This window comes from Narcine bancroftii, chromosome 6 (genome assembly GCF_036971445.1).
Source record: "Narcine bancroftii isolate sNarBan1 chromosome 6, sNarBan1.hap1, whole genome shotgun sequence".
Taxonomy (NCBI): domain Eukaryota; kingdom Metazoa; phylum Chordata; class Chondrichthyes; order Torpediniformes; family Narcinidae; genus Narcine; species Narcine bancroftii.
Genome location: NC_091474.1, coordinates 150,113,730 through 150,137,604, shown reverse-complemented (window position 1 = coordinate 150,137,604; position 23,875 = coordinate 150,113,730). Strand labels below are relative to the sequence as shown.

The 23,875-nt window shown below is 38.5% G+C and overlaps 1 protein-coding gene across 3 annotated transcripts in view; it reads left to right on the top strand.

Annotated features, from left to right (window-relative positions):
• The window catches only part of nbas (NBAS subunit of NRZ tethering complex), a 292,652-nt gene that overhangs the window by 54,507 nt on the left and 214,270 nt on the right, over positions 1 to 23,875 (top strand). For all 3 annotated transcript variants that reach the window (XR_011340415.1, XM_069886343.1, XM_069886344.1), the window contains exons 22-26: positions 17,322 to 17,411; positions 18,374 to 18,527; positions 19,543 to 19,728; positions 20,556 to 20,729; positions 21,438 to 21,571. Coding sequence is in view for 2 of the 3 variants with exons in the window: in XM_069886343.1 (XP_069742444.1) it covers positions 17,322 to 17,411; positions 18,374 to 18,527; positions 19,543 to 19,728; positions 20,556 to 20,729; positions 21,438 to 21,571 (738 nt within the window). In the remaining variant the exon portion in view is untranslated. The remainder of the gene's footprint in view (positions 1 to 17,321; positions 17,412 to 18,373; positions 18,528 to 19,542; positions 19,729 to 20,555; positions 20,730 to 21,437; positions 21,572 to 23,875) is intronic.

Here is a 23,875-nt window from a genome sequence, read left to right as displayed (position 1 = left end):
AGTGTGGTTTGCAGTTTGGTCAAAGACTCAGCCAGTCTGATAAGGTTAGAAGCACATTATCTGCTAATAAATTGATTTTATGGTCTTTCTGGCCAACTTTGAATCCCTTATATCCGAATCTCTCCTTTTAATTTCTGCTGATGGTTTGATCACCAAGATAAAGAGGCCTGGAGATGGTGGGAACCCTGTCCACTGGATCATTGATGACATTTGGCTATTAGTTATAATTTTGGCTCGTGGTTTATGATATAGTTTTTATCCGGCGAGGGGGAGAGACAGGCAGCGCGATTGGAAAGGGTGGGGGTGAATATGTCAGCACAATTTGGGTGAGTTTAAATCTGGCTTTCTGAAATTTGGAAAAATCTGAAATTCGGAACACACTGTCTCCCAAGGTTCTGGATAAAGAATTTTGTACATGTATCATTAACGATAGCTTTTGAGAACGATTCTAGAAGACCCTTAGTTTCCTTGGCCCGATCCACTATCTCCATTATGAGAGGTATCAAAAGATCTTTAAATTGTCTATAAAATTCAGGTGGGAAACCATCCTCTCCTTATTTGCTTGTAATGTATTCAAGGCTTTTTTGAACTCTTCTCCAGTAAAGGGGGTATCTAATTCCATCTGATCTCTATCTTCTAATTTTGGCAGTTCAATCGCCAAGAGAAATTTAACTATTTCAGTGGAGTCCCCTCTCAAGTCTGATTCATGTAGCTTTGTATAATATTGTTTCAAAGTGTCATTGATTTCTTTCTGATTATATGTTAATTTTCCGGCTCTTTTTGAATTGCATTTATCATCCTTAATGTCTCCTCTGCCTTTAATTGCCATGGCAAAACTTTATGTGCTCTATCTCCCAATTCATTGTACTTCTGTTTTTGACTTTAAAATAGTTTTTTTTTCTATTCTTTATGTTTTTAAAGAATCATATTTCAATTTTTTTGTTTACTTAAGTTTTTTTTTAACTCTTTCTCTGGTATTCTTTTTACAATTCTGTTATTTCTTTTCTACCCCATTGACCTCTACCTTTTATTCTTTTTTTTGTATATGAAGTTATCTGTCCCCTCAAGCAAGCTTTTAATGTATCCCATATTAGGAAACTATCATTAGTAGAGAGTTTGTTTGTTTCACAAACCAATTCTATTTGTTCCCTGATAAATTTACAGAAGTCTGTCCTTCTCAATAGTGTAGGATTAAGACACCATCTGTATACATTTTCTTGCTTCTTGGGGATTGATATTGTTAAGTCAGAGGCGAGTGGCCAGAGAGTAGTCTAGTTACGTATTCCATTTCAACCACTCTATTTTTCAATTGTGCAGACATTTAGAGAAAATCTATTCTTGTATAGGAGTCATGAGTATTTGAGTAGAATGAATAATCTCTCGTCATGGGGTGTAACTGTCTCAATACATTGATCTGGTTTAAATCTTTCATAAAAGACCAGAGTAACTTTCGGAGCTTTTGTCTTTGTTACTCTCCTTGCTGATTTATCCAGGATGGGATCCAAGCAAAAATTAAAATCTCCTTTGATCAGTACATTTTGCCGACCTTCTACTGTTTTTAAGAAGACATTTTGTATAAAGGATTTATCATCAAAATTTGTTGCATAGATATTTATGAGCATCCAGGATTCTGCATATAACCAACAATATGCTGGGTCAAAGGATGTGTCTTCGGCCAATGCTGGTATATTTTTGTTTATTAAAATTGCTATTAATTTTTCTTTGTTGTTAAGAGAGGAGGATATGGCTTGTCCCACTCAGTCGCTTTTTTAACTTATTGTGTTCCACTTTTGTAAGATATGTTTCTTGTAGGAAAACTATATCTGCCTTTAAATTTTTTTTAATGTATGGCAAAACTCTTTTCCTCTTTATGGGAACATTTATTCCGTTAATATTGTAACTGATAAATTTCAACGTTCTATTCATATTTACATTTGTACCTATTCAGTTCTATCACTAGACCCTTTTGATTACTTATACAGTAAAGTAATTTTCCCCTTTTGAAAAACACATATATTGCCCATGCTCTGATGGTGACATAATCAAGAAATCCTGGAAACTCGCGAAAAATGCCTTCCCCTTAGCTTTGATGCCATTGTGAAAAAAATGTTCCCTCTCTGGCACCCTTAAATTGGAGTCTCCACCCTGCTATTTTTGTGCTAAATATTTACTCTCTGTTGAGCTCTCCATATACCTTTAAATATTATTTTAAATAACCAATAAAATAAATGTCAAAATATACCATATATTTTGGTGTACAAGTCGACCCCCTTTTTTCAGCCTCATTTTAAGGGTTTTCTGGTATATCTGGCATATAAGTTGATCCCCATTTTCTGGCTGCCTGAGCTTCCCCATTGACCGGCGTATAAGTCAACCCCCAAAGCTCGTGGTGCCTAAGATGGGTCATTGACCAGCCCCATAGATGATGTGGATTGACTTGCTGAGTGTTGGCTGGATGTTATTGCTATTATGAAATTGCATGTTATTGCATCTGATGAAAATATGAAGTGAGCTTTCAGTTGAAACTGATAGAAATAGCCAAGAAAACAAACAATAATCAATTACTCCATGGCTTTGAGGTTGAATGCTACATACTTTTCTAAAAGAACTAACTTGTTTCAGACAGTCTCATACAGAAAAGCCAGAGGACAATTGTTGGTCAAGTAAAACAGCCATGTGATGCAGCAAGAATGACATACGTTGTCCCTCGTCTTATCACATAAGGATGAGCAATGCTAATTGAATTTATTTTCAATTATAACTGCAGGGCTCGTGATAAATTCTGTGCAATAAATCAGCCTATTGCTTTGCATAGATCCTGTCCAAGCAATTGAATGTTGAAGGATTGTTAGTTCTGCTTGAAAGAGGCTAAAGAAATAACAAGTTCAGCATGCTAATATTCAGAAATAGGAATATAGAAATTACTGTACTGGGAGTAGTCTTTAGGCCCCCACATAGCCCTCGGGTCATCAAGGAACAGATCAGGCCAATTTTGGAATGGTGGAGAAATTACAGGGTTGTTATAGCAGATGTTATCTTCCCTAATATTGACTGGCACTTCCTAACTGCAAGAGGGTTAGATGGGGCTGAATTTGTCAGGTGTGTACAAGAAGGATTCCTGACGCAGTATGCGGACTGGCTGACGAGAGAAGAAGCAATATTGGATCTAATACTGGGCAATGAACCTGGTCATTTGGTGGACCTATCAGTGGGGGACCATTTTGTTGAGGGGGATCACAAATCCCTGAGCTTTACATAGCTATGGACAAGGATAAAAGCAGACAAAATGGAAAAGTGTTTAATTGGAGAAGGGTTAATTATGATGGGATGAGGCAGGAACTGGGGAGAGTAAATGGAGAAAAAGATGTTCAAGGGTGAAAGCTCAGAATTCATGTGGAAGAAGTTTAGGGACCACTTGTGCGTTGTTCAGGTTAGGTTTATCCCACTGGGACAGGGAAAAGAGAGTAGGAAAGGGTGTGGTTGAGAAAAATAACAGGTGAGACAGCTTGTTAAGAGGAAGAAGGAAGCATATACAGTGAAACCTCATTAGAACGCGATTCGTTAATCCGCTGAATCGCTTATAGCGTGGGTCTGTGGATCCCAAGCTTTGCAAATAAGTTGATTAAAATTCAGAATACCAATATTAAAAGAATGAGCTTGCTTTCTTTCATTGAAATTGTTATAAGCTGCTTTCAGGTTGAATCGCCAGGAGGATACAGCTCCGGAGCTGGCTGCGGGCATCTACGAAGGGATGTTCAGGTCGCAGCGCTAAAGGCAGTGTTCTGCCACCTGAAAGATCTGCAGTGGGAACAGGTGCCGCGGAGCAAATGCCGGCTCCTGAGTTGGGGCAGGCGCAGCCACCTGACAGCCCCCCTCCCCGCTGCCCACAGCCCCCCTCCCCACTGCCCCAGCCCCCCTCCCCGCTGCCCACAGCCCCCCTCCCCGCTGCCCACAGCCCCCCTCCCCGCTGCCCACAGCCCCCCTCCCCGCTGCCCACAGTCCCCCTCCCCGCTGCCCACAGTCCCCCTCCCCGCTGCCCACAGCCCCCCTCCCCGCTGCCCACAGCCCCCCTCCCCGCTGCCCACAGCCCCCCTCCCCGCTGCCGACAGCCCCCCTCCCCGCTGCCGACAGCCCCCCTCCCCACTGCCGACAGCCCCCCGAAGTCCCGTAGCTGTCGGCAGCGGAGTGGAATGGGGGGCTGACGGCAGTGGGGAGGGTGGCTATTTTGGTTTGATTACCTGTGAGCACTCTGACATGTGTGCATCTGTTCTGCGACTCGGCTGTTACGCGGTATGAAATCTTGGACCCCAATTACCACGTTCTAATGGGGTTTTACTGTATTAGATTTCGGAAACAGGAAGGGCTCATGAGAATTATAGGGAAGTCAGGAAGGAACTTAAGAAAGCACTTTGGAGAGCTTAAAGGGGTTAAGAGAAGGCCTTGGCAAGTAGGATTAAGGAGAACAAGGTGTTTTATGCATATGTGAAGAACAGAAGAATGATGAGAATGAAGATGGGGCCTCTTAAGGATAAAGGAGCCAATGAGTCTGGAGGCGGAAGAGGTTGGGATGGCCCTAAATGAATACTTTGCATCAGTATTCACAAGAGAAAAGAATCTTGATCAGAGTGAGATAAGAATAGAACATGCTTGTGTGCTGGATGATGTTAAGATTATGGAAGAGCAAGTGTTGGATCTTCTTAAATATTAAGATTGTTAAGTCCCTGGGACCAGATGTGATATGTCCTAGGTTGTTGTGGGAAGGGAGGGAAAAGATAGCTGGGGCATAAACTGTGATCTTTGAATCCTCTTTGACCACAGAGGAGATGCCGGAGGATTGGAGAAGGGCAAAAGTCCCCTTGTTTAAAATAGGTAATAGGGAGAATCCTGGGAATTTTGACCAGTGAGGCTAACATCAGTGGTGTGCAAGCTAATGGAGAAGATTCTTCAGGATAGGATCTGTGAGCATTTGGAGAAGTACAATCTACTGAACGATAGTTAGCATGGTTTTGTGAGGGGAAGGTCAGGCCTCATGAGTTTAATTGAGTTTTTGAGGAGGTTACAAAAGAAATTGATGAAGGTAGGGCAGTAGATGTGTTCTATATGGATTTTAGTAAGACATTTTGAAAAGGTCCCCCATGAGAAACTTGTTGAGAAATTCATGAGGTATGGGATCCATGGTGCCTTGGTTGTGTCGATTAAAAATTGGTTTGCATGAATAAAGAAGACAGTGGTAGTGGACGGAAAGTATTCTAATGGTCAGTGACTAACGAAGTTCTGCAGGGATCTCTTCTGGGACCTCTGCTCTTTTGTGATTTTTTTAAAATATAAATGACCTGGATGAAGAGGTGGAAGGATGGGTCAGTAAGTTTGCAGATGATACGAAGGGTGGAGGAGTTGTGGATGGTACTGAAGATTGCCGTGGGTTACAAAATGATTTAGACAGGATGCAGAGTTGGATGCAAAAGTGGCAGATGGAATTCAATCTGGAAAAGTGTGAGGTGATACATTTTGGAAGGTCAAACCAGAAGGCTGAGTATCAGTGCTATATAAAGTATACTGTTGGACCTGTGAGTTTATAACCATATAACAATTATAGCACAAAAATAGGCCAATTCAGCCCTTCTAGTGCATGCCGAACACCTTCTCTCATCTAATCCCATTGACCTGCACCCCGCCCATAACCTTCCATACCTTTCTCGTTCATATAACTATCCAATTTCTCCTTAAATATTAAGATAGAGCCCGCATCTACCACTTTGCCCAGAAGCTCATGGCACACTCCCACCATCCTCTGAGTAAAGAAATTCCCCCTCATGTTTTCCCCTATACTTTCCCTGTCAATCTCAATTCATGTCCTCTTGTTTGAATCTCCCCCACTCTCAATGGAAAAAGCCTATCCACATTTATTCTATCTATCTTCCTCATAATTTTAAATACCTCTATCAAGTTACCCTTCAATCTTTTGCACTCCAGGTAATAAAGTCCTTAGCCTGTTTAACCTTTCCCTGTAATTCAAACCCCGAAATCCAGGCAACATTCTTATAAATCTTCTCTGCACTCTCTCTATTTTGTTGATATCTTTCCTATAATTCAGCTACCAAAACTGCAGACAATTATTCTATATTTGGCCTTACAACTTCAACACAACAGCCCAACTACTGTATTCAAAACTCTAATTTCTGAAGACCAACATACCAGATGCTTTCTTCACCACCCTATATATGTGACCACTTTCAGGGAATTATGTGCCAGAATTCCTAAATCCCTTTATTCTACTGCACTCCTCAATTGTCTCCCATTTAATGTGTATGACATTTGCTGCTCAGACCTACCAAAAAGTAGCACCTCACACTTATTATTAAACTTTATCTGCCATCTTTCTGCCCACTCTTCTAACTGGCCCATATCCAACTGCAAGCTTTGAAAACCTTAATTGTCCAGAACACCAGGAATTGTTGTATCATCTCCATAATTACTAATCCAATTTTCTACCCTGTCATTTAGATCATTAATATTTATGACAAACAGCAATGGACCCAGTACCGAATGCTGAGGCACTCCACTAGTCATCGGCCTTCAATGGCATCTCCCATCTAACCATTGCTGAATCCATTTCACTACTTCAATAGTAAAACCTAACGATTGAACCTTCTTAACTAACCTCTTTTGTGGAACTTTGGCAAAGGCCTTACTAAAGTCAGTATAGACTACATTCATAGCCTTCCTTTCATCAACTTTCTTAGCAACCTCAAAAAATTCTATGATTTAGTAAACATGATCTACCATGCACAAAACCATTTTGACTACTTCTAATCAGTCCCTGTCCATATAAAAAAAAAATGGTATATACCATCTCTAAGAACGTTCTCCATTAATTTACCAACAACAGACGTCAGATTCGTAGGATTACAATTAGCAGGCTTACTTTTAGAGCCTTTTTTAAATATTGGAACAACATGAGCTATCCTCCATCACTCCGGCACTTTCCCCATGGCTATGACATTTTAAATATTTCTGTCAGGGCCCCGCTATTTCTAGACTAATCTCCCTCAAGGTCTTAGGGAATATCTTGTAAGGACCCTGAGATTTATCCGCCTTTATTTTCTTTAAAATAGCCAGTACTACTTCCTCATTAATCTGTGACCTCACTACTAGTTTTCCTTATTTCCTTAGTGAATACTGAAGAAAAAGAAAACCATTTAAAATTTGCCCCATCACTTCTGACTTCTCACATATCCTACCCCTCTGATCCTCAAGGCACCCACTTTTATTCCTCACTATTTTTCTTTTAATGTACCCGTAGATACCTTTTGGATTTATTTTGACCTTGCCTGTCAAAACAGCTTCATATCTTCTTTTAGCCTTTCTACTTTCTTTCTTAAGATTTTTTTGCACTCTTTATATTCCTCAAGCATTTCATATATTCCCTGCTGTCTATACTGTTACAAGATCAAACCAGCAACGTCAAAGAAGGCATATTAGACGGGTAAAGATGAACAATTACTTTATTAACAAAAAAATTCACCTTCAAACTTTAATTCAAAATCCTCCCTTTTATAACAATGCCCACTGGTTACTATGTAAATCTCTATCTCTGTAAAACTAATAAATTCCTCAGCCTAAATATAACATCTGTAATCAAAGTCTAAGCTACACTTCCAACCAGCCCACAGAAAAACTTAGACACAAAACAAACACAAAACACACAAGACTCACAAAACTTCTATCTCAACCGAAGCAAATATCATAAACAAAGTTCAGTTTGTTTGGTAAACTGAAGCCAAAAGATCTTTGAGAGAGAGAGCACAAAATTCGAAGTTGTCTTCTTGTGTTGCTTGCAGAGAGAGGAACAACTGGCTTGGTTTGGATCCTTCTGGCTGTCTACATCCCAACATTCTAAACTCTCCTCCAGACCATGACTCATGCTCTGGGCTTTCTTCCACTCCACAGCTCCCCCAGTGGTGGTTTATCATCCAAGTCCAGAATGTTTAGATCATTTTCTGCACATGCTCAGTCCATCTCCCACTCTTCTCAGCAGTCCACCTTCACCTTGGCTCTCTAAGGCAAACTCACTTTTTAACATAAAACCACACAACACATAGGCAATACACAACACAGAACTCAATAACACCTCCTGGGCTAAAATAAATTGGTCCACGAAAACAAATTTTTAACAATTAATGGAAATATTACATAAATAAAATAAACACTCCATTTTTTTACAGTAATTATGTGATTAGATTCTTATCTACCCAGATTAACATCTTGACTAAGAATCTGCTATTACATTATCCATCCCCTTTATGTGTGTAATAATTAAATCATACTCTTGTAATAGCAAGCTCCAATTCAATAACTGTCTTCTTATTTTTCATTTTAGACTGAAAAACTAATGATCAATATATATTAATGGTTTTTGAGCAGTAAATGCACACATCAAAATGTTGCAATGCTAAAACAAACACTAATAACTCCTTCTCAATGGTCGAGTAATTTTGTTGATGGTCATTAGACTTTTTCGAGAAGTATAGAATAGGATGCTCTACTCCATCACCATCCTTCTTCTGTAACAGTACAACACCTACTGCTTCGTCACTGGCGTCCACGGCTAGTCGGTTTCAAAGTTAGGGGACAAAAGTACAGGCTGATGGCATAAAATGGCCTTTAACTTCAGAAACGCTTCCTGGGATGCATTTGCCCAGATACATTTTTCTTTCTTTCCGAGTAGTTTTGTTAATGGGAGTGCAATTTCTGCAAAGTTTTTACAAAATCTACGATTTTGTAAATCTCTGAAGATCTAGAAATCTCTGAAGAGCTTTCTTATTATCGGGGATAGGGAACGCAGTGATAGCCAATACTTTTGCTCCAACCAGTGCCACCTGTACCTGTCTTACCACATAACCCAGATAAATTACAGTGGCATATCCAAACTCACTCGTGTGCAAATTCACTCTGAAGTGTGCTTCCACCAGTCTCTGAAATAACTGTTCTAATTCAAGCATGTGCCCTTCCCATGTATCCGTACTAATTACTAAATCATCGATAATAGGCTTCTGTGTGCTCTAAACCCTGAATTACTGCTGAATTACTGCATTAATCATTCTCTAAAATGTGCCAGGTGCATTTTTCATCCCGAAAGGCATAACATTATACTCATACAATCCCGAAGGTTTAACAAATGTAGAAATCTCTCTGCCTTTCTCTGTCAAAGGAACACACCAGTATCCTTTTAGGAGATCAATCTTTGTAAGAAACTTAGCCTTCCCCACCTTATCTGTACAATCATCTATTCTGGGAATAGGGAACGCATCGGTCTTTGTCACCATGTTTACCTTTCGATAATCTGTATAAAACCTAATTGAACCATCTGGCTTAGACAGAATACAGGGTGAACTCCAATTTGAACTTGATGATGTCATTTTTGAGCATATAATCCACCTCTTGATCCAACAATCTGCTCTTTTCCTGATTAACTCGGTAAGGATGCTGCTTAATAGGCTTAGCATCACTGACCTCCACATCATGACAAGCCACAGTAGTTCTTCTGGAACATCTGGCAATATATCCTTAAATTTCGTAAGTAATGTCTTCATTTCTTACCTTTCTGATTTAGTCAAATGCATTAACTTGGTGTCCAAGATTTGCAAAACTATAGAATTTTTCAGCCTGGGGCTTATCACTTTCTGTGCTCCATGACCTTCCCCGAAACTTATCTCCTCTTTACTTTCCTCGATAACTAGCACCTTGGTTGGAATCTTAGTCTCCTCCACTGTCATTTTCTTAAAGTAAGGTTTAAGCATGTTCACGCGACAGACCTGTGTCTCTCTTCGATGATCAGGTGTCTCAATGACATAGGTGACCTGGCAATTTTTGATTTTACCTTATATGGTCCTGAAAACTGAGCTCTCAAAGGGTTTGACTGCATTGGAAACAAAACCAATACATTGTCGCCAGGTTTAATGTCCTTAATTTTTACTTTTGGATCATACTGAATTTTCATTTTTCCCTGAGCAGTTTTTAAAATTTTCCTTGCCATCGCGCAAGCCTGATGTAATCTGTTTTTAAATTTGAAAACATAATCCAACAGATTTGATTGTATATCATTATGTATCCACTGTTCCTTCAACAATAGTAATGGTCCCCTGACTTCATGACTAAACATCAACTCAAATGGACTAAAGCCAAGAGACTCCTGAGTTGCCTCTCTAACAGCAAACAATAACAAATGGATTCCTTCATCCCAATCCTTATTATTTTCCAAGCAATAAGCCCTCATCATATTTTTCACAGTTTAATGGAACCTTTCCAAGGCTCCTTGACTTTCAGGATGATAGGCAGACGACACAATTAGATGGGCTCCCAATTCATACACCACCTGTTGAAATATTCCAAACATAAAATTACTCCCTTGGTCTGATTGAATTTCCCTTCATAGGCCAAACAGTGTGAAAAAGTTTAGCATAGACTTCACAATAATCTTCGCTTTAATGTTTCTCAGGGGAAAAGTCTCTGGAAACCTTGAAGCTGTGCGCATGAGTGTTAACAAATATTCATTTCCTGCTTTGGTTTTTGGCAATGGGCCAACACAATCCACTATCACTTTTGAGAAGGGCTGCCCGAAAGCATGGATGGGTTGTAAAGGTGCCACTTGATTAGGCTTGCCCACCAGTTGACAAGTGTGACAGGTTCTACAAAAGTTCACAACATCCTTTCTTAATTTCGGCCAGTAAAACTGTTTTCTTATTTTTTCTACCATCTTCTTCACTCCATGATGACCTCCTAAAGGTATACTATGAGCCAACTTTAATATTTCATTCCTTTAAGTTTTAGGAATTACAACTTGCCTTTTTCGCTGCCAGGTATCACTTGTAGTTTCAACTTTCTCATTAATATTTTTGAACTGTTGTCTATAAGCCTCTGGGACTAGTTCATAAGATTGGAGTATAGCCTGCTTTACAAATTCGTAATCAGCTGCTTGTTGTACAGTGAGACATAAGTACACCTGTTGGGCTTTCCCTTTAACAACACTTTGTAGCAGGAGTGACCACTGGTCTGGTGGAGATTTTAAATTTAAAGCTACTTTGTCAAAATGCTGAAAATACTGGTCTATTTCAGCTTCCTCAAATGGAGGAGCTAACCTCACTTTTCTACTGACCAGAAAACTCTCCTCCTGACCAGCATGTGGGTTTTGGGCTTCTCCCTCTCTTTGTGTTAGGGTCTGCCTCAATTTAGCTAGTTCTAGATCACATTTCCTTTCTTTCTCTCTCCTCCCTTGTGGCTGCTCTCTCCTCCCTTGCAGCTGCCCTTATATCTCCATTTCTGCCTGTCTTACTGCTTCGTGTTCGGCTTTCCATTCTGCCTCTCTTTTTTCCTCTAACTCTAGTTTTCTCAAAGTCAACTTTACTTTCCCTGAAGTTTTCTCCTTTGGAAACTGTTCTAATGCAGCTTCTTCAAATACCCCCTTTCCTACATAGTGCTTATCAATCTTTCAGGCAATTTCCTTTTTTTTTTCATCTAAGTTCTTAGTGTAAGAAGTTTTAACTTGCTAACTATAACCATCAGTTCTGACTTTTTAGCCATCTTTAAATTAACCACTGAAGGGTTAGCTATGAACTGGTCAATATTCATAATTGATGGTTTTTCTGCTGGTGATTTATACACTCACCGTTTATTTTTAATTTCAAGCTGGAGATTGAGTCAAACTCAGACAACTGATAACTAAGCACAAGTCAATCACCCCTAAAGCTTCCAAATTGGTTTGATCCTGGACGAATCCCCAAATTATGTTACAAGATCAAACCAGCACCGCAAAGAAGGCATATCACACAGGGGTAAAGATGAACAATTACTTTATTAACAAAAATTCACCTTCAAACTTTAATTCAAAATCCCCCCCCCCCCTTTATAACAATGCCCACTGGTTACTATGCAAATCTCTATAACAGTGTAAAACTAATAACTTCCCCAGCCTAAATATAACATACGTAACGAAAGTCTAAGCTACACTTCCAACCAGCCCACAGAAAAACTTAGACACAAAACAAACACAAAACACACAAGACTCACAAAACTTCGATCTCAACCGAAGCAAAGATCATAAACAAAATTCAGTTTGTTTGGTAAACTGAAGCCAAAAAATCTTTGTGTGTGTGTGTGAGAGAGAGAGAGCACAAAATTCAAAGTTGTCTTGTGTTGCTTGCAGAGAGAGGAACAACTGGATTGGTCCATCCTTCTGGCTGCCTTTGGAATGTTCATCCTTTTTGAAATCCCAACATTCTAAACTGTCCTCCAGACCATGACTTATGCTCTGGGCTTTCTTCTACTCCACAGCATCCCCAGTGGTGGTTTATCATCCAAGTCCAGAAATTTTTTTAGATCATTTTCTACACATGCTCAGGCCGTCTCCCACTCTCTCAGCAGTCCATCTTCACCGTGGCTCTTAAAGGCAAACTGTCACTTTTTAACATAAAACCACACAACACCTAGGCCAATACACAACACAGAACTCTGTAACAATACCTATTGTACACATTCTGCTTCCTCCTAACCAAATTCACAATATCCCTTGAAATCCAAGGCTCCCTATATTTTCTAACCTTTCCTTCAATCCTCACAGGGACATACTAATGCTATACTCTCAAAATTTCCTCTTTGAATATCCTCCATTTATCTGTTGCATCCTTCCCAGAAAATAAATGATCTCAATCCACACGTAAATCCTTTTGCATCTCCTCAAATTAGCCTTGTTCCAATCAAGAATCTAAACCTTAGGCCCAGCCCTATACTTCTCCATAATTATCCTAAAACTAATAGTATTATGATCTCTTGACACAAACTTCTGTCACCTGAACTATCTCGTTCTTGAATAGAAGATCCAAAACTGCCCCCTCTCTAGTCTGTTCTTCTATGTATTGATTTAGAAAACTTTCCTGAACACATTTGACAAACTCCAACCCATCCAACTCTTTTACAGTATGGGTGTCCCAGTCAATGAATAGAAAGTTAAAATGTCCTAAAAATCACCACCTTATGTTTATTACACATTTATGCTATCTCCTTACAAATTTGCTCTTCTAATTCCCTCTGTCCATTGGAGGGGTGGGGGGGGGGGGGTCCATAATATACCCCCATTAGTGTTTTTATGCCTTTCCCATTCCTCACTTCCACCAATATAGCCTCACTGGATGAGCCCTCTGGTTTATCCTGCTATAGCACCACTGTAATGGTTTATCTAACATGCAGTGCGACTCCTCCATCTTTTATCTCCCCTGTTCTATCAGGCCTAAAGCAATAGAATCCTGGAACATGTAGCTGCCAATCATGCCCATCCTGTAACCGAGTTTCACTAATGGCTACAATATCATATTTCCAAGTTTCAATCCATGCTTAAGCTCATCTTCCTTACTTACCATGTTCCTTACATTGAAATATATATGCTTGAGAGAATTCCCCCACATTCACTCCTTTGATTACCATCTACTTTTACTACCTCCTCTCCTCCATTAATTTTCACAATCTGATTCCTCTCTCCCTTCAGATCTAGTTGTCCTTCTACCCTAATCTCCATATTTTCATTCTGATTTCCACCCCCCTGCCCCAAATTAGTTTAAACCCTCCCCAGCAGATCCAGCAAACCTACCTGCTAGGATATTGGTCCCCCTTCAGTACAGGTGAAGCCTGTCCTTTTTTTGTAGAGATCAGACCTTCCCCAAAAGAGTTCCCAATGATCCACAAATCTGAATCCCTGTCTGCACCAACTTTTTAGCCACACATTCATCCACCACATCTTCCTATTCCTACCCTTTCTAGCACATGGTAATCCCGAGATTACCACCCTTGAGGTCCTGCTTTTTAACTCTTTCCCCAACTCCTTATATTTTTCCTTCAGGACTCATACCCATTTCTATCTAAGTCATTGGTCACCACGTGGATCACGACATCTGGCTGCTCGCCCTCCCCCTCTAGAATGCGGTGTAGTTGATCAGAGATGTCCCTGATCTTGGCACCTGGGAGGCAACGTACCATCTGGGAGCCTTGATCTTATCCAGCAAAATCCTATCCACTTGTCTAACCAACAAGACCCCAATCACTATTGCTCTCCTCTTCTCCCCCTCCCCGCTCCTTTTTGAGCCAGGGGGCCAGCCTCTGCACCGGAGACATGACCACCTCGACTTGTCACTTGTAGGACCTTATCAACAGTATCCAAAATGATATAGCTGTTGTTGATGTGAATGGCTACAGGAGTACTCTGCCCTGTCTGGATCTTCCCCTTCCCTTTCTCCTGAATTATTGGGATCACCACCTCCCTGACACTCTCTCAAAATCCGCAGTTCATTCAACGCTTGCTCCAATTCCCTAACTCAAGTTGTAAGGAGCTGCACCTGGATGCACCTTCTGCAGGTGTAGTCATCAGGGGCAAGTTCACTGTCCCAGATTTCCTACATCCTGCAACCAGAGCAACCTACTGCTTGAGCTGACTCAATTGTAGGATTAAACTACCTCACTTGGCCTTATCTCTCTCATAGCAAGTAAGCTAACACTTTCTCAGCCAGTTTCTCCAACATTGTTTTTTCTCCAACCATGGTGTTCGCAGACCTTCGCGTTTTACTTCTGAGTACAGGGTTAATGGTCGGATACTTAACAGGATGGAGGAACAGAGGAACCTTGGGATCCAAATCCATTCCACTCTCAAGAATGCCATGCAAGTTGATAGTATTGTTAAGAAGGCCTATGGGATGTTGGGGTTCATTAATAGGGGTATTGAGTTCAAGGGTCGAGAGGTCATGTTGCAACTCTACAAATCTCTGATAAGACCACACTTGGAGTATCGTATTCAGTTCTGGTCACCTCATCAGGAAGGATGTGGAAGCTATGAAGAAGGTGCAGAGGAGATTTACCAGGATATTGCCTGGATTGGAAAATCAGTCTTCTGAGGCACGATTAGCAGAGCTGGGACTTTTCTCTTTGGAGCACAGAAGGATGAGAGGAGACTTCACAGAGGTCAACAAGATTCTGAGAAGCATAGATAAGGTGGACGGGCAGTGCCTTTTTCCCAGGGCAAGCATAGGAAACACCAGTGGATATCTCTACAAAGTGAAGGAAGGGAAGTTTTGGGTTAAGAGGTTAAGTTTTTTTACACAAAGCATTGTGGGAGCCTGAAATGCTTTGCTGCGGTGGTGTTGGAGTCTGAAACATTCGGGGCATTTAAGAGATGCTTTGACAGGCACATGGATGAAAGAAAAATAGAGGGTAATGTGGTAGGAAGGATTTAGTCCTTTTTTTTGGTAGGAATATATAGTTCTGCACAACATCAAAGATCAAGGAGTCTGTATTGTTCTAATGGATTTAAATTATGAAGTCTAACCTATGGTAACAACACTGAATCCCAAAAATTATGTCCTCGTGTCAGTAAATATAGAACAAAGTGAATCAATTCTCAAGAAAAATGTTTTGACCAACTAATTAGGCAGCCATTGCTGAATCTGAGTTTGTGTTTACAGTAGACCAGAATATCTAATAATATCTACAGCACTACATGTGTGCCTCTCAAATGTATTTTGCCTAGGTTTAATGTAGTTAAATTCCAACAATGAAATATCATTGCTCAGGACCATAAAAAATAGTTGACATTATAGTCTTGGTTTGGGACTACAGCAGAGCAGAGCAATATGTATGTGAAGAACTGTAATGCAGTAATCCTGTTTTCCTTGATATTAAAACTGAGAGCAGAAAAATAATACTAGGCCAAAATTAATTTACTTCTGGTGTATTTTTTAAACTAAGTATGAAGCCGTTAAGTAAAGGTTCTGAATATTCATGTGCATGATTTTGATATAATTTAATATATGCGCATATCAATTTGATTTAGTTACAAGTGGATATTACGCTGCAAAATCTTAATTGGATTACTTTTTAAAGATCTTTTTATATGGTTTCTTGTCATTAGATTACTAAGGCACAAAGATATTAAGATTTTGTAAAAAGTGCAGTTTTACTTTCCACAATGTTTTCTGACCTGCTGAGTATTTATTTGATTTTGTTTCAATTAATTGTCCATTATTTTTGTAGGCCTTTATAATTAATATATTGCGTAAAACCAGTCTGTAGGCATACTTAATCCAGCAGTAGAAAATTTTCTTCATTATTAGTATCATCTGAAAGTGTATTTGGATAAAACATGGTCTGGAATGAACCAAATGGTGGAAAATCAGCTTCCTGATTTTTCTGTTCATGATGAAAGCTTCAAATGCTCCATTGTACTGTTTTAGAAATTTTAAAACAGTTGGTCCTGTTGTTGGCACAGAAAACTCAATATTTTGAAGAGTGAAAAGAAAAGAAAAAATATATGCCATTTTCTTATTTTCATTGCGATAAATGAGTCATGACCATGAACATAAAATTGATTTTATTTACTGTTAACCTGAAATTTTAAGGTCCTGTCATGTTCTATATAGTAAATGGAGAACTGCAAAATTCCAAAGTGTTTGCAGCCTTGAAGAATCTTGTGTCTGGCTTTCATTTGCATGAATGAATAGTCATGATAGTTTTGTTCTTTTTTGATATCTCTGATAGTATTTTAATTTTTTTCTTGTTGAGGTTAATATTGAAAGCATCATATGGCATGTATCTTATAAAGAAATAATATACAGTAACCAGTAATTATCTACTCTCAAATACCTGGTAGAATTATTATGCTACATTTGGGCTTGCAGTCACTAATAATATTTCAATTGTTTTCCAATGAGACGTTGGCATTGTTTCAGTGTATTTTTCATTGAGTCTTTAGAGATGAATGGAACCAGAAAATGTTATACATCTACCTGTACCAATAAAATGATTGATTTGTCTGATTATAATGTTTTAAATGACTTTTGTGACTTGTTTTGTCTTTATTGAAATACATTGATCAGGTTTTACAATTGTAATGACTTACTTTCTCCAATGAGTAATTTCTTCAAATACTATTTATCACAGGGCATCAATTAGTCTATCATTAATCTTTCCCTGTAGCTGAGCTTTTCAAGTCGTAGGTGTTGGTTTACCCAGGCAACTTTTCACATAATCATACATTGAGCAACTTTCCTGTGGATTTACTATATTAATGTCACTTATTTTGCTTATTGTTGGAAACAACATGTTTTATCCAATGCATCACTTAGATTCACTTGTATTAAAAGTGAAAATGTCATTACATGAAAATGAACTATGATTAGAATGACTTGTATTTGTAATTCATGAAAATTTATTCAGAGGTGCTTTTCCTTCTCTTGCTAAGATGATGAAAAGCTTTGTATTAAATGCACTCCAATTTTTCTTGACAGATTTATTGATAGTTGCAGTGACTTGGTGGCATTGCCATGGAATGAACGAAGACATCAAGATCTGGATTGGTGCGAGGAACCAAGTTTAAGGTAAAAGAATGCAATTTGTTATTTAAATCTATTTACCATTGCTGTGCTTACTTAAATGGAATTATGAATCTAAAGTGGAAAGTAAGAAGCAAATCGATAGTTTAAATGATTCTTGACAAAAGAGGTAATGAACAGATAGATTTCTTCATCATGAAGAAAAGGGAGTTAGTCAATCTAGTGACTTCTGTTAATCATTTTAGAAGGAAAAGACAAACATGGTAAAAAGTCATAAAATACCCTGCAAAACTGGGATTGGCCTTTTCTGGCTGGAAAAACTGTCATTAATGTGAATGTGTACTTAAAATTGACTTAAGTAATTAACCTAATTGAAGTGAGGTAAAATAACTTGACTTGCCTTCCAAATCTGTTCCCAGTTCCCACAAAAATCGCTAGTGTCTTAGATTCCGGTGCATGTTTAAATGCTGGGAAATCCTGTCAGGTTTGAGGAGTTCAGTGTTAGAACAAACTGATAGATTTGGCATTCTGAATTTGTCAGCAAGTCACGGTCTTCTATGTTTCACAGCATATGGGTAGAAATCTAGGACTTAAGCAGCTGAATACTGGTGCTTCCATTTGGAACTGCATCTAATGGCTAGCATGATATGGCCTATTATATTTTGAGAAAAGTATATCCTTATACTGAGAAATGCTGTGACTAAACTTGTGAAGCAAATAAAAATTTGGTAACCCAACATGAAGACAAAAATGTAATTTTTTAAAGAATGTCTTATTCTGAATTCAGTTTTATTCATTAGTTTCTAAACATTTTAGAAAAGTTGTGTTGCTTGATAGGCTGTACTAAACAATTCTAGTCTCAACTTGGTGTTTCCATTAACAGTATTGCACCATGACTAGTTTGTTTTGCTGATAAATGTTGTCATTCAGCATTGTAACATTTTACAGTCCTGCATGTCTGAGTTTCCTGTTCAATCTCAATGTTCTGTTCCTTTTTTTCCCTGTAGAGTAATAGTAGATTGCAGTCCACAAGATGAAGCTGAGTTTCTTTATGAAGAGCAGCCTGAAATGTTGAAATATAGAACTGCTACCCCATCTATTGAGACACTTACTCACTGGTATCAGAAACGTGCAGAGGAAATTGAGAGTTATTCCCGACAGGTGAGATTTTAAAGAAAAAAAGCTGAGAAGAATTTAAGCTTGTATATTGAAGCAGAAATGCAAGAAACTGTGGAAAATTATACTGCATGTTTTGTTATCACACCAGTTTCAACTTTGTTCTGGTGCAGAAGTTGAAGATTGAGCTTCCAAATGAGGAACTTTCTCATTCATTCTGGTAGAGAATCTTTTAAGTTAATTTGTGAAGAAGTCTTAAGGCTACTGCTTTTGAAGAACATTTACACTGGCTGTCCTTTGGATACTAGTAAAGAGAGCAATGCCTTGTTTGCATTCGTAGCACATGAAGACTGGTTTCTCATGCGGGCTAGATACAGAGCTGTAATAATACTTGAAATAAAATGTGCAGTATTAATTGGTCAAATTATTTGTTACATCCTCCTATTTTCTCCCTATGGTTCCATTGCCGTCAAAAGCTGTGATGCTTTTTGTGACCATGTGGGGGCACAAAAATGCAATTTATGCCAGCTAGTATCTCATGTTCAAAAAAAATTATTATTTCAGATGCTAAGGGAAGAGAAAGCCACAAATAATTTTAACTTGAAATTGAATGAATGATCTGTTATTCAGACAACTTGAAAGATCAATTTTGCATCAACCATTATGTTGTTCAATAATTTATATTTGTGCCGTAATTTTGGTTATTATATTTGCTGATTAGTGTTAAATTCATTTTATTTTTGCTGTGCCTCTCTTTTGTATAACTTGCGGAGTCCTGAGTGAAATCAGTTTAAGTGGTCAGAAGTGAGTTTGTGATTGAAAAATCAAAAGTTATGAAGCATCATACTTTATTAGTTGAACTTGTAAACTCATTGAGTTGGGAAAGTGGTGGATTTATAAATATCAGTAATAAGTAGAAAGCAATATAATATTGTGTGTCTGTCAGGTGATTATAGGCAGGATTTGAGGCAATAAAAAACCGAAAATCACACATTCATCATGAACAAGACTTGATAAAGTCTTTTGATCAGTTTAACATCACTCTTAATTTATCTTTCAGGTAGATTGTGCCTTATGTTTAATAAGACTTGGCAAGGAAAGGAATATCCCCGGGTTCGAAGTTCTCTGTGATGATCTGATCACTCTGGAAACATTTGTGTATGAAGCAGGGGCTGATCCAACTCTTTCACTGAAGGACATGCAGCAGATGAAGGACATTGATAAATTGAGGCACTTACTGATCAATGTAAGGTGTTTAAATACAAATTCAGCCTTGAATAATTCGCATTTTATTTTAATTAAACATGATCAAATTTAATGTACCAAAACAATTAATGTTCATTATTCAGAAAAGTATGCCAATAATGGTGTTAAGCAATTTACCAGGATGTTACTGGGTTCAGAAAGCTTGAGTTATAGAGGTTGCCTGGATAAGTTGGGCCTTTATTCCCTGAACCTTTGGAAACTGAGGGATGACCTTGTCGAAGTACAAAAATCATGACAATTTGATTCCACGTGTTCTTGGTTTTTTTTACCAGGATAAATTATTTTACAACGAAAGGGCATTGGCAATATGAGATTTAAGAGGGACTTGAGGGGCATCTATTTCATTCAGAGGGTAGTCTGACAGCTTTATGGCCAAGAAAAATGTTAGGAAGATAGGGACCAGATGCAGCCGAATGTGCCCGTTCCACAATGCAAACTTGGTTGGCAGGGATGAGTTGGGCTGACTTTATGACTCTGATTCTATTCGAGAGTAATTAAAAAAAAAAAAAATCTCTTTGGCTCTCCAGTCATTTGCTGTTTATGAAGAACAAACCGTTCATTTGTTCTTGGGCCTCTATTAATCCCATCATCAGCCTTGTGTGTGTTTCGCGTATTTCTTCCCAATTCTCACCATGATAGGAATGAAATCTATGTCATATCCAGTATCTAGCATTTCCACACTGATGATGTTCACTAAATCAAGGTAATATTTAAAAAGTTAGATGAATTATTCTTTCTCCCCCAGCATAAAATATCAGACATGTGTTCATGTTATGTTTTTATTTTTTCCATTTTATGTTTTGGCAGTCCTCAGAAGAAATGTATATAAAAAATGTATACCAGTGGATGGTTCCCTTCCTGCACCGTTGTGAGAGTAAAAAACCAGGACTTGCAGATGAATTGCTGAAAGAATATTTAGTAACAGAGGCAAACGAGGACTTAAAATATCCTTTGAAGATATTTCAGCACTCTAAACCTGATGTATGTTTGTTACCTTTACCTCCAATTGTGCTCATGATAGATATTGAGGTGAACCTCTGACATTGAGACTTACTTCACCATTGACAGAGTAAAGCACCCAGTTCTCAAGTCTCTGCTTCAGTTCAGGTATAAGGTTATGCGAGAGATGATGTCCAATAATCTGGAAATCTATTCATCTGGCACTATCAAAGTGCCAAGGGTGTCAGATAATTGGAATGATTCTGTATCGATATTAACAGTTCCATCCATCATTTTTGTAAGGAGATTGTCAGATGTTTTTCTTCTGGGCAGAGCTGAGAAATGGGATTTTGGAGAAGAGCTCAGGTTTCACATTGTTAATACTCAGTGCATCTTTAATTTCTGATGGGGTTCCTCTTAGCAAGTAAATAGCATCAATTACGATTCATGCAGTCATTAAACAAATTCATATTTCGTCATTAAGCTTGTTTGACCTGTTGATAACATGAAAGGTTGCTTAAGGTAGACCTAATAGCAGGTTAGTCTTTTTAGTCTAACTTAACTAAAAATATCCTTTAGATGGGTTCATCTTCTGGGAACTAGTATATCCTGTGTACTTAATTTTAATATCTGCTTTCAATTTTGTAATTTGCCTACCCATCTTCTTACTTTTAGTGATCTTGTTCACGTGTTCTCAAAAATATTTATACTTTGTACTGATTTTTTTCTGAATTTGTTATTCCTACTTAGTGCCAGCAGAAAGTTATTTCTGATCAACACCAGTTGATGGCTATCGCCCTAGAATGTGTGTACAATTGTGACAGAGATGATCAACTAGCTCTTTGCTATGATATCCTTGAATGTTTACCGCAAAGGGGTTTTAGGTAAGTGTGATCGAAACAATGAAGATTTGTTTCCAAACATGTTACAGATTTTGTTTCTGAAGATTCATTATCAACTATCGCTGTGAAATATTGATGTATTTAATTGTAGAAAATTGCCATCAAATTTCCTAAAGTGAATTTTGTTTGGTCATTATGAAAAGTGCATGATACTTTCTTAGTATTTAGAGAGATGTGGAGTATTTACATCAGAAGAAATGCAAAAAAAAAGAAAGAGAAAATCCTACTGGAGCAGCTTAAAATACTGTGCAGAGATCCATTTAGAAAAGATGAATACTCAAAGATGAAATAAAGAGAACTGTTAATATAGATACAGAATCATTCTAATTATCTGACACCCTTGGCACTTTGATAGTGCCAGATGAATAGATTTCCAGATTATTGGACATCATCTCTAGCATACTTCACTTTTTTTACGTGTTATATAGCAGCATACAAATTTTCCATATGAACCCATGCGCCAGACACATGCAGACCCATGCTCCAGTCCCCAATCCAGCTCCATTTGCACTCCTAGACTTATCTGCACTCTCATCTCTTGCTGTACCCCTAGCCCTAACCACTCTCAGCCATCGACTCTATCTGTTCTCCCAGCCCTAACTGAACTCTCAACCCTCAGCTCCAGCTGTACCCCTAGCCCTGATTGGAGCCATGGCACACCCACTTGCACTTGGGTTTCAGCCTTGAACTTTGGCACTTGTTGGTGAGCCAGATGGCAGGTCATTGGGATTTTCAAACTATCAGGTGCAAATCAAAACTACTGAAGAAACCATTTAACTATATAACCATTTACGGAGCGGAAACAGGCCATGTTGGCCTTTCGAGTCCGCACCGGTTCACTCAAATGAAATCAATGAACCTGAAGACATTAGAGTGGAATGTTTATCTGGAAGTAGCAAGAAGGATAGAGTACCAATGTCAGGTTCGATTTTACATGCTTACTGCCAACTGTGTACTTACAATCATGCAATTGTTACAGCGCAAGAGGCAGCTCTTCAACCTAGTAAACACATTCTAGCCTTGCGTGAGAACAATCCATTTATCATCTGTTTTGGGCCTTCTCGCCATCACTCTGCTTTCTCTTTTCTGCATGTGCTGAATTTATTCAAAGTCTCAATATCTGCTGCTTCTGTGTTGTAATTTTAAAATGCTTTGTTATTTCCATGACAATATTTAGCTTATGAGCTCCATACTTGGTCCTGATATGAATCCAATAATGCAGCAGTTCACGCAATATCTCTTAAGAAATAAAGGACAACCAATCAAGGATTCCTGATGAAGGGCTCGGGCCTGAACAGTTGGTTGTCCTTTACTTTCTATGGATGTTGCATGACATGTTGAATTTCTCCAGCATATTTGAATATTGCACTCGACCCAAGCATCTACACATTTTTTATTTAACTCTAGGTATAAACACTGACTGGAGCTTGTTAGATTGAATAATCAGTTACTGTGCTACTACTTCTGTTTTACTATAATATAATTAAGGTCTTGATTTTGCCAGCATGATTTTCATTTTAATTTGAGTGCCAGTATATTAATGCACTAAAATCTATGTCTTTGGCTATTTTGAGTGTGATTTAAAATGTACTCAATGGTGATCTTTAACACAAGTCATGGAAATTAATGTGCAAATGTTCTGTGCCATTTTTATATTACTCCTGCAACTTTTCTACTTTGTGCAGATTACTATAATATTTCTGACAGAGCTCTCTGTAAGCTAACTCCACTCCTATTTTGCAAGTTAAGCTCTTGAATGTACTGTGCAGTTACCTCAGTCATGGATAACAATCATACCTTCTTGCTTGAAACCATAATTAAAGAAGAAATAGAGAGGGATCTGGAATGAATTTGGCACATGTAGCATGGATTCAGCAGAGCAAGGTCTTGTTTGACAAACTTACTGGAGTTCTTTGAGCATATATCAAGCACAGCAGTTAAAGGGGAGCAGGTGGACATTATTTACTTGGATTTCCAGAAGGCATTCAATTATGATGCCAACTAAAAAGCTTATCATAAGATAATGTTGCATAGAGTTTGGAGTGATGAATTAGCGTGGGCAGAGGATTGGTTAAGTAATAGAAAGCAAACAGTTTTGGATACATGGGGTGTTTTTCCTTGGCAATCTGTGGTGAGCAATGTGCCACATGGCTGTACTGGGCCCACAACTGTTTATAATATACATTGATGAGCTGGAAGAGGGGGCTGTGTGTAGTGTATCTGATGACACTAAATTGAGTGGAAAAGCAAATTGTGCAGAGGATCCTGCAGGTCTGCAGAGAGATA